Source organism: Atta cephalotes (genome assembly GCF_000143395.1).
Source record: "Atta cephalotes unplaced genomic scaffold scaffold00011, whole genome shotgun sequence".
Taxonomy (NCBI): domain Eukaryota; kingdom Metazoa; phylum Arthropoda; class Insecta; order Hymenoptera; family Formicidae; genus Atta; species Atta cephalotes.
In genome coordinates, this window is record NW_012130075.1 from 69,684 (window position 1) to 80,436 (window position 10,753).

Genomic DNA, 10,753 nt, shown 5'->3' on the forward strand with positions numbered 1-10,753 from the left:
TCGCTCATCCTTGGAACTTATGAAACGCACGTAGATGAATATTGTGCTTAGTGTACACGACAGGGAATCAATGTACACGCTTCGTCTTTTTTTTTCTGAGAATCGACGCAATTCTATATTGATGGGATAAAATCTCCCAAGCCGAATTTAGTTGCAGAAAAGAGGAAGAGAAGAAAGAAGAAAGAGCGAGAGAAGAGTGAAAGCTTACGCTGTGTGGACGTTCCGGTGGTTACATTCGGTTTCGGGTTCCTGCACTTGAATCCTGGGTCGCGGCAAATTCTGTTGTCCTGTGCCATCCTTAGTAGTGGTCTTTGTCGTGATCTGACAGATAATAAAACCTGTTTTAGTGCAAACACCGCGAATGACGCGATGAGATTGTAACTTGATGCGAATCGGGATGAATGGCTTAAGGACCGCGCTTAACGCGCTAAGAGTTTAATCATTCGACGAAATAAATGGAGAGTTTATCCGCCGCGTTTTTCCTCTCATCGTATTCTATTTCGAGCAATTGTGCCGGAAGCTATTAATGGGCGCACCTACGATACAGCTCCGTTCCGGATGACGCCATCGGGCAATCTTTAAGCGATCGTAAATTCGTTCGTCTGATTGATCATTACTTAACTTAACTATTACAATAAGAAGATTGGACAATCGGTCGAGCTTCAAAATTGTCCTATTTTTTTAATCTAGCTATTACAATAAGAAGATCACAGGACGTTTTATTTAATCCTAATTGACATTCGCGGTGAATCCGGACATTTTTAAAAATTGCTTTGAAAAATTATTCATAACAAATATTTTTCATTTTACATAATTTTGAGTTACATACTCTCGATTTTTGATATTGAAAATGAAAAAATCAAATTTCCAATTTCATTTAATTACGTTAATTTTAGATAAAGATGTGTACATTAATTTAAAATACTACTACTATTGAACTCGCAAATACCTGCAAAAGAAAATTTCGGAGCAAATGTCGATTAGAGAGAATTTTTTAAGATTGTTATAAATGTAAAATGATTATATTATTATGAATGCTATTGAGATTATTACGAGTTTAATACCTAGAAAAAAAGTTAACGATAATCGCAATCTTATTAAAATTATTACTTTCACACTGATTGTGAGAAAAAGTGTTTTGTATTTATGATTATAATTGAATAAAATAATTATGATTAAGAGCTCCATTTATATAGTTATTATGCTAATGTTAGTAATAATAATGATAGTAATAATAATTATATTTTTAATATTATACGCTTTAAAAAATATATAGAAGGCATCGAAAATATATTACAATTATTTTCACTGTCAGCTCTATATTTCTTTTGCTGACTTATACGAGTCGACGGGCCCATTATTAGACGATGGATTCGTAATTAGACGATTATCGATTATTGCGCGTGACGAGACGGAACAAGACATTTACGCAGATTACCAATCACCTGGGACGTGGAGGCAATCCCGGCCATCCGTTTCCGCAGCTCGTTCAACTGCAATTCCTGCTGGAAACTGGCATCGTTCTCCTGCGACTCCTCTCGCTTGCCTCCTTCGATCGATTCCGTCGAGTATTCGACTTGGACCCAGGGGCAAATTGTCGGCGACGACTGCAGTGAACCTTTGCTTCCAGGTCGGGACAGACGCGGGGAGAGTCGTCTCAATAGTGACACAAGTTTCGATCTAAAGCGATACTTTTATCACTCATTTGGCGATACTTATATGCGACACGAAAAAAAACACGAGAAAAATATAATATAATGAAAATGATTTATAATTGATAAGAAACTTTTCAAACGTGTTTTTCTTTCTTTGAAATGTTTATTATATCACTTTTTCACTTTAAAAATGTCACAATTAAAAAATATAACTTTGAAATTATTATCATGAATAAGTAGTATAAGTAAATATTATTTTATCAATCATCGAAAGTGAATTTTAAACTTTTATAATCATTCATTATGGATATTTAGGTTGATGTCAAAAGCGAAGAAACACATAGATAATAAAAATCCTTGTAAAATACATTTTTCAATAAATCAATATTTGCATTTGATAGAGTACACTTGTAAAATGTAACGAAACTCTCCTCTTATTTCAAATTAATACAAAATTACATTTATTTCATTTCGACATCATGTAACTTGTTTCTTGGTTAGACATATTATAAATTAATTCAGTTTAAATAAATATAATAAATTATATTCAGTTTAAAATATGTTTTACAAATACAAATCTAGTCTATCGATGACAAATGTTGCTTCATTAAAAAATATTTACTTTTTAATGTAGATTTTTGTAAACATTTTCTTTATGTATTTTTCTCGTTTCTGATGTTTTCAACTTCATAAAAACCTTCACGATTCAAGAAGAATGATTTAAAAAATTGTCAAAATTCAAGAAGGATGATTTATTTAAGTGGTTGTGAAGTGAAAATGGCAAATATGACATTTGATTATATATTAAGTATATGTTATTTTTATCGATATAATATGATTTGTCAATATTTTTCTGTCGAAAATTGATGCATAATTTCTCTCCTTTTCTGAGAAACCTAATTTTCTGGATCACTTTTGAAATAAAAAAGCGATATGTGGAATTTTAAATGTTCATTTTTTTATGTCAATATGTTAATTATATGTATTTTGAATCCCAGAATAAATGAAACCTACGCCGCGCAATTTTCACTTTGCTAATTATTTCATAAAAGTGTAATCAATCAATTTATCTTCTTTTTCCGCGGCGAACTGCGTTTCCGTCGAGTTTTACATTCCCATCGCATGTCTTCCGAGCGAATGTTATTATCCGCTTTGTTTTTTAGCAAATTAATTGCTGTTTCCAATGTAATCGAATACTGCATTTTCTTGGTATCCACCTCGTTGCGTGTACATACACATTGTGTGTATACGACGTTATCGCGATTTGCTTTTCGCTAAACCTCCCCCGCCTTCATCCCATTATTACTGCCCGCTGATTTCTTCTTGACTCGCAAAAGTCTACCGTTATACTTTTCTGCTCGGCGGCCGCGCTCTCAGAGGGAGAGCTTGTCATAAATTATTTGCTTTCATTGCGTGCATGAAACGGGTTTGCACGCGAGGTGCATCGACATGGATTAGCATACCTCGTGCTCGGTGTCTGAAGATGATCGGAAGTGAGAGGCGTGCTTCTGGAAAGCTGTTCGGCGCTTCGCGTCGTATTTCCCCAGTGGAGTTGGTTGGAGCTGAAAGTGACGGATCTTCCTACTCTCCAGTCTAGGCTGCTGCTTTGTCTAGCTTGTAGATCTGGAAGGGAAAAGAACGAAAAATGACAAATCGAAGCTTTATTTAAAATTACAGGTCGAAGCTTTACAATTACATTTCCACAAGTCGCATCCACATTTCCCTCAGAAATTACGAAAGTATTTTACTCGTTTAACTTTAACTTTAATTTAATTAATCTATCTATTAATTAAACTGAACTTAAACATTTCTCCTTTGTATGAAAATCGAATTCAATTTTATGAATTGAAATGATAAGTTTTTGTTTATAAAAGATGAAATATAAAGAAGAAAAAAACATACTTTAAAAGAAGATTTTATTTTTCTATAATCAATTATTATACCAACATTGCATTTTAAAATATTGCAAATTTTAATGACTCAAAATATTTAAACTTTTTTCTTAGCTATATTGTAGTAGCATTATCTTTTTAAATAAAAAAAGTTTTAATGGGCTTAATATATATAAATTATATAAGAGAGAAATTTAGATGTGCAATTATCAAGAAAAAAAATAAAATTTAAAACAAGTGAACAAGCCGTAATTGAATGACTGACTCCTGAGTTCTCCAGTTCGTTAACTATGTTATGAGTCACAGTTAATGAATTACCTTGTTCGTTGGCGTTCTGGTTGACTCTCCAGTCCAGAGAATTACTATTCCTATTCACGTTATAAATGTTATCACAGGATTTGGTGGCAAGGCATGTCGCGTTATGACGACGTCTCAGCAGTCTTGATACTGGTCCCAAATTTCTGTAAAGATGTAGTATTTTTCAAATAGTTTTTTCTATTTCTATTTTCTATTTCATGCAACGTTAAAAACGAATTAAAAAATCTATTTACAACTTATTAGATATCTCGTATCTAATAAGTTATAATGTCCAGACACAAGATAAAAAAAATGGCATTATCGATCGGCTAGTCAGTTGTTATCTTCGTAAAGCTGATTGACGCCCTATCGCGATAACAAAATATTTCGCGTTTTTTCGTGATGAAAGTAAGGGAGCTTAGAGTCTTGCATAATGAGCTTTCTATAATAAGCCGTTATCTAAGTTTTAAGCCTTAAGCCGTAAGAAATTAACCAATCACAATCGAATGTGAGAAGAATAATTAATTGGTCAATCCCTTAAGACTTAAGGTTTACTACACCTATCGTGTTTGCGTTTGTCTAATAACGTAACAATACATAAGAAAATGAATCAAAGCTTTATTTCCTTTCTTTCCATGAAATAAAAGACTAATTAGAGCACGTAAAAAAATGTTTGGTTAAATTAACTGGAATTTTGATGAAAGTGAACGATCCAGAATTCTAGTTAAGTCTACTAGATTTCTGGTTAAATCTATAAATCTATAACTGAATGGTTATTTCAACTAGAATTTTAATTAACAAGATTTAGTACAAAAATCTTGTAGATTCAACTAATATTCTGGATCATTCATTTTCCACCAGAATTCTAATTAATTCAACCAAACATTTTTTTCTGTGAGGGTTGATTTTCGTAATACTTTATGTATTACATATTACGCAAAAATCTATGCTTCGGCCTTAATATTGATCGAGGAGAAGTGACGAAACGACACTCACTTCTTGAAGCGTCGCGTCTGTTCGATCGGCACGAGCGGCTTGTTCTCGATCGGTCCGCCAGTCGCTTCCGGTTCCGGGCAGTAAGTACCCACTCGCACATGACTGTAAGTCGCTCGTAGCTGCACCCCGTCCAGCGGTCGGAAGTGGCTACGTTCGATGGACGAGACCCGTACGATCTCGATCTTCGGCCGTGCCTCTCCTCCACTTTTCTTCTCCATATTCGACGGAAGGCGACGTCGTCTGTTCTTCTGGATCAACGACAAAATCCACCGACGCCGCACTAAGAGTTCAATTGCTCTCGACCTTATTACCCATTCGATAACGATCCTCCCACGTCGCATCTATCCGTATCGCGAGGGGGAGAGACCGCTGGCGTGTGTCACGCTGAGCAAATGCCCTCGGCTCATCTCTTCTCACCTCCTCGTTCCTTCTCCTCCCCTCTCTCTGGACTGTAGCGATTTTACTATCTCGTGAAAAATCGCGAGACGCTTCCGCGCGGGAAATCGGGGACCGATACGCGCCGATACGCTCAATCCTCGCGCGTAATTAAAGCCGCGAGTAAGACCGGAAATCTGTGTGTTGTATACCACACTTTTATTTTTACGTTACGGTAGAAAAGACACTGGAGGATTATCACGATGCGCTGGCGATCGTTGCGGACGATCAGTGCGCAATACGTCGTTGTTTTCCTTGTTCTTAACTACCTCGATGAGTGATCACATCGTTCGCGTGTGCAACACGCGCTATAAAGCGAACGACGTCTGGCAGTCAGGGATTTGATTCCTCGTCGCGAGAGATAAGAAGAGATCGCGTGAATTTTCGGGATCCCTTCGGTGCTCGATATCACGACGGACGGGTCTTATCTAGTCTATCGGACGCTTTAAAGTCCGTACAATTCTTAAACACGCCCCACACTCGTCTCTTTAGTTTTTCGCTCGCCTTCTCTCTTTCTGCCCCTCTTCTTCCTTCTTCTTCTTCTCTCTGCGTCGTGACCTGAGCGGGAGGAAAAAATGCGTGGGTCACGTTCATTCATCCCACAGGGAGGAGTACAACGTAAATTATCTCGCTGCGCGATCAGGCTCGAGCGCACGCGAGCACGTCTGCGCTTCCTTAATTGAATTGCTCACGCGTGCGTGCGTGCGCGTGTGTACGCGTGCAGCGAGAGATCGAGCACGCGAGGCTCGTATATCGCGACATCTCCGGCGCTGGATTTCTGAAATTAACGTTTCTGGACCACGTCATTTCACTCGCGCTATATCTCCGTTTCTAGCACTTGTCGCGTATCATGTTAATGAGAAAAAGAAAAATTCTGAAATTAACGTCTCTGTCATTTCACTCGCGCTTCTTCCGTTCCTCACATGCACTTGTCGCGTCTTCTTCTTGATAAGAAAGAGAAGAATACTGTGAGAATCGCACTGGACACACTCGCGAACTGTAACCTTCTTCTTTCTGCCACTAATGAATGATAATCGATGCCCTCCGGGCTGGCACATACATGGACACATACATTACAGTCAAATCGTTTTCATCGTGTATCAGTTTCTCGGAACAAGTGAGAACGGAGGTGTATTAAAATGATCGATCCAATGTGACGAGTTAGTACACGCTCGTATGAAATTATTTTACGACGCGCTAATCCTGGATGCATTAAAAACCGCGCACAAAATTAATAAGGTCAGATTGTATATTTAAGAGCGAATATCGTATGAACTACGCAAATCTTGTGGATTTCAATCCCAATTTAGATTCTTAGAGAAAAATTGATTTTATTGATATTAACATTTTGACTTTCCTGTGTGTATTTAATTTAATTGGAAACCTATGTGGTTCCAGGACGCCGCATGTATCAATTTAAATACACATATATTTTCTATTTATTACACTGAAAAATTTTAATAAATATTTGTTGAAATAATACTAAGTAAATATTCACTAAATGTAAACATATATTTATTTGATACAAAAATTATTAATTTGATTAATTTAATTATCACTTTTATTGTATAAATATTTATTTACTATAAGCAAGTAAATGTTTACTTTTACTATAGTATTATTCAAAGAAATATGTATTAAGATTTAGTAAATTTTTTTCAATACATCATTATATATGCGAATCAAGAACACTTTGCATTGATTATAGTATAATTTTGAGGAAGCCTATTAATTTAGCTAAAAATTTTCACTTAAAAAACATGTTTTAGTGGAAAATTCTAATATGAATAATTTACTTAAAATTATATTATGTTATAAAAACATTTTACAAATTTATGCGACGATGAGTACATTTATATATGCGGCGTAGAAATGATATTTATTATCTCCACGTCGTGTGTGTCTTTCGTGCATACGAGTCAAATATTTTGACCATCCACAAATATTTTGAAAAAACATTAGGTTAAAATTCTAGATTATACACAAGAATTAAGCACAAAAGAATAGTGTGACGAGATTTGTGATCAGGAAACTGATTCTGACAAAAATTCATGCCAGTGTTAAAGAAAAGATACACCTATTAGATATCTTCTCGTATTCAGCGATATGATCTTCTGCGTTTTTTCTTTGTCGCAAAAAAAAAAGAAACGCGCTACTTTAGTTATACATGCAAGTAATTACATCATACATAATTCCACGCGCGTAAACGCAAATGGGTGTGTTTTGTTTTTACAATGCTTCCGCGAGCGCGAGTATCGTTTTTCGATTGAAAAATCGTGCACGGATGTAGCAGATATCCCGGTGAAGTCGCCGTTTAGCCGCGCGCCGCGAATGCGCGACTATTCATTCATCTCGTAACGCAGCCCGTCACGTCTCTTTTCTCCCTCATTTCATTTTCCCATCTAGCGCAGCTTCCACCTCGGCCTTGTGTGTCACGTAACAATGTCCGTCCGTCCAATTCATATCGCGACGTGCCACAACGAATAACTCGAGTCAATCGACGCCGATCGAATTAATTTCGAACGGTGACAACGTATCCCCCCTTGGATCTCACGCGACCAAATTGGTTGGCTTCTGTCGCGTGTCGGTAGACTCGCGACAAGAACGCGCGATTACGTCGCGATTTTTCAAATGAAATTCTTTGTTACGTTATTGCGATTTTCTCCTCTTCATCTTCATTACGCCGCTGCTCGGACAGCGCGCTGGGTTTCAACATCTCGCTCGATTGTGCATTTAGCTGCGGGTGACCTATTTTGATATATACACCTGAACGATTTTTTCGTTCGTTTTAAAAACGTTATCATACTTGTTATCATCGTTGTTAGAACATTACGTTTTATTTTATTGAAAAAAAAAACGGAGGCCGCGAGGGATTTGCGAGTTGCGTTTAATCCAATTCAAAGAAAAACAGTTACAACGATAGCAACTTTATATAAGTTTTATACGCAGAATTAATGTACACGAATAAATTAATGTATATAATTGAATTGCATTATTTTACAATTGCAATAACTACAGAATAGTTTATTAAATTATGTGTGTATTAATTTTACATATAAAATCTGTATAATTATCATCTTTATAATTGCTTTTATAAACATGGAAAAAAAGATTTGTTAAAACAACTAAAAACCTCATTGATTCGACAAATTTACAGCCAGTAATTTTTTAAAACGTTAAATTAGCACAATTGTAGATAAATTGCAATAAATTATAATCATATTTGTTGTAATAGTATATATAAGTTTATTAATACTGCAAAGATAACTTTCTAAATCAATCAAATATAAATTATAGATCAAAAAATTTTAACAAAATATGCTAACTAAAATGGCGCGTACTTTTTACTGTAATGAAGGAAGTTTTATATTAGCAATTTTCATTGTATAATAACAAAGAATTAGCTGAATTAGCATACTAATTGCTTATAGATATAATTTCTTTGTTGAACCATCAAATCTTCTTAGTTATAGATGTTAACTCGCACAGCAAGTGTCCTAACTTTGTTGATCCACCCAATCTAATTTTTTTCTATTGTATCCTTTTCTCTGAGTATAGGATGATTGAAACAATTGGCTGGAAATGCCATCGATTGTTCTTTCAAAAGCTCGTGAGCTTTTTCTTGTGTAGAGAAGCTTCTCTTGACGCATTTATCCCAATTTTTCACTTCTGTCAGTCCAGAGAAATTCTACGGCACACTCGTCGTATATTCGGAAAGGTCAGAGGGATTGACGTCCCTAAAATCGCGCGTTAAAGGGCTAAATTTATCCACGAGGACGAGACACGCTCGTTTTTCCACCTTGACGTCAATGTGACTCCATCGTGAGATTCCTCTGTGATCAAACAGAGAAGGAAGGTCGCCGACATGCCGGAACTAGATCGTAAGTATAATTACCACGCCGACCAACCGCGGCGTGGGCGATCGCGAGTGGAATTATTTTTCAGTGCAGTGGTATGCGCTTCCGTGTAGTTTTTCTCTTGCACGAATGTAAATATCGTACTGTTGCGGAACATTAAAATATGCGACTAGTTCGTCTCGAGAATAAAAATAAAGAATTTCATGGTCTACAAGATTATCTCTTTGTTCAAACGTGACAAAAATATTTCTCCCAATTCAATCCAAGCACTTTTTCTGTTATCTTCGATTTTTAAATCTCTATTGAGATCTCACTTTTATTAATTAAATGTACGCATTTATTTCTAAGATTCTGTAATATACACTGTTACACAGAAAAAAAAATTAATTTGGGTAGTACAGCAAACTTGTAACTTATTGCGCGAATTCAACATCTCTACAACTAAGAAGATTTGATGGTTTGACAAACCGCTAATGTTATTCAGCTGTCAATTTTGCTACTTTAACATTTAAAAAGTTGATTATCTACGACTGTAGATTTGTTTTGAATCAGTTTTCAGTTGTTTTTTTTCTATGTAGAAATATAATTACGAGCTTCCTTTACATGGAAATGATGATGTAAAGCTCATAGTTATGAACGAAATTAAAAGTAATGAATGATTTAACTGAAAATTAAATTACAGCAGTTTATTAAATGTAATGAACGTGTACATTAAATTTATGAAAAATAATTAAATTTCATGTACATGTTTACAAATATATATTTTTCAGTTATAAATACATTAAATTTATAATGTAATATCATGAAATTAAGTTCAAATTGTATAATTTATATTGTTGTGTTAAATATATTAAATTTCAGTATATGAAATTTTTAACAATGTATGTAAGCAAATCATGCCAAGTGTGCATTTATCAATAAAAATAAAATGTGAATTACGGCCTTAAATTTACTGAAGCTGATGCTGAGTCTATTCATTTAAATGTATTCTTTATGTTACGTATGTGCACAAATTTGGATTATTCTTATTAAAATGAACTTATTCATTTTCAGTATTCATTTTTTTTTATATATAACTCGTTTCTGATTCTTTGAAATCAATTAGTGTCTTTTAGTCAGCAAATCAAAAGGATCTCACAAACGTTAGTAATTGTATTATATATTTTGACGTTAACTCCGAAGGATTAACTGGATTTTTATACAAATCTTTCTCTCAGATTTTTTACAGCTGTCTAAAGAACTCTTCTGACTCTTGTGAGTTGCGGTTTAAATTGAAAATGACTTATTTTGCGATGCTATCTCTACTCAGAAATCAAACATTCTTTTTTAAATTACGGTATACGGATAATAACGTAGCCAAGGTAGAATGACGAAAATAAAAAAAAGAAAAGAAAGAGGAGAGGTAAGCTTCTTTTCGTGCGAAGGTCATTTTTTACGATGGCATTTAATTCAACAGCGTTGAATCGAGTATTTGTGATCTGTTGTACAGAGAATGTCTGAAAAGTCGTCTCTAAGCAATTGTATCACGAGCCATCGACACAGATTTTAATCCAGTTTATGACGTTCTTGAATCTCTCTCTCTCTCNCNCNTCTCTACGTCGACTCTCTCTCTACTCTCGTC

General features: G+C 35.1%; 1 protein-coding gene across 1 annotated transcript in view; it reads right to left on the reverse strand.

The window, feature by feature from the left end:
* The window catches only part of LOC105627911, a 38,231-nt gene extending 33,173 nt beyond the window's left edge, over positions 1-5,058 (reverse strand). The window contains exons 1-5 of the mRNA XM_012209183.1: positions 4,841-5,058; positions 3,866-4,008; positions 3,119-3,278; positions 1,446-1,680; positions 209-321 (exon numbers count right to left, since the gene is read on the reverse strand). Of these exons, the coding sequence (XP_012064573.1) occupies positions 209-321; positions 1,446-1,680; positions 3,119-3,278; positions 3,866-4,008; positions 4,841-5,058 (869 nt within the window). The remainder of the gene's footprint in view (positions 1-208; positions 322-1,445; positions 1,681-3,118; positions 3,279-3,865; positions 4,009-4,840) is intronic.
* Positions 5,059-10,753: the final 5,695 nt, after the last annotated feature.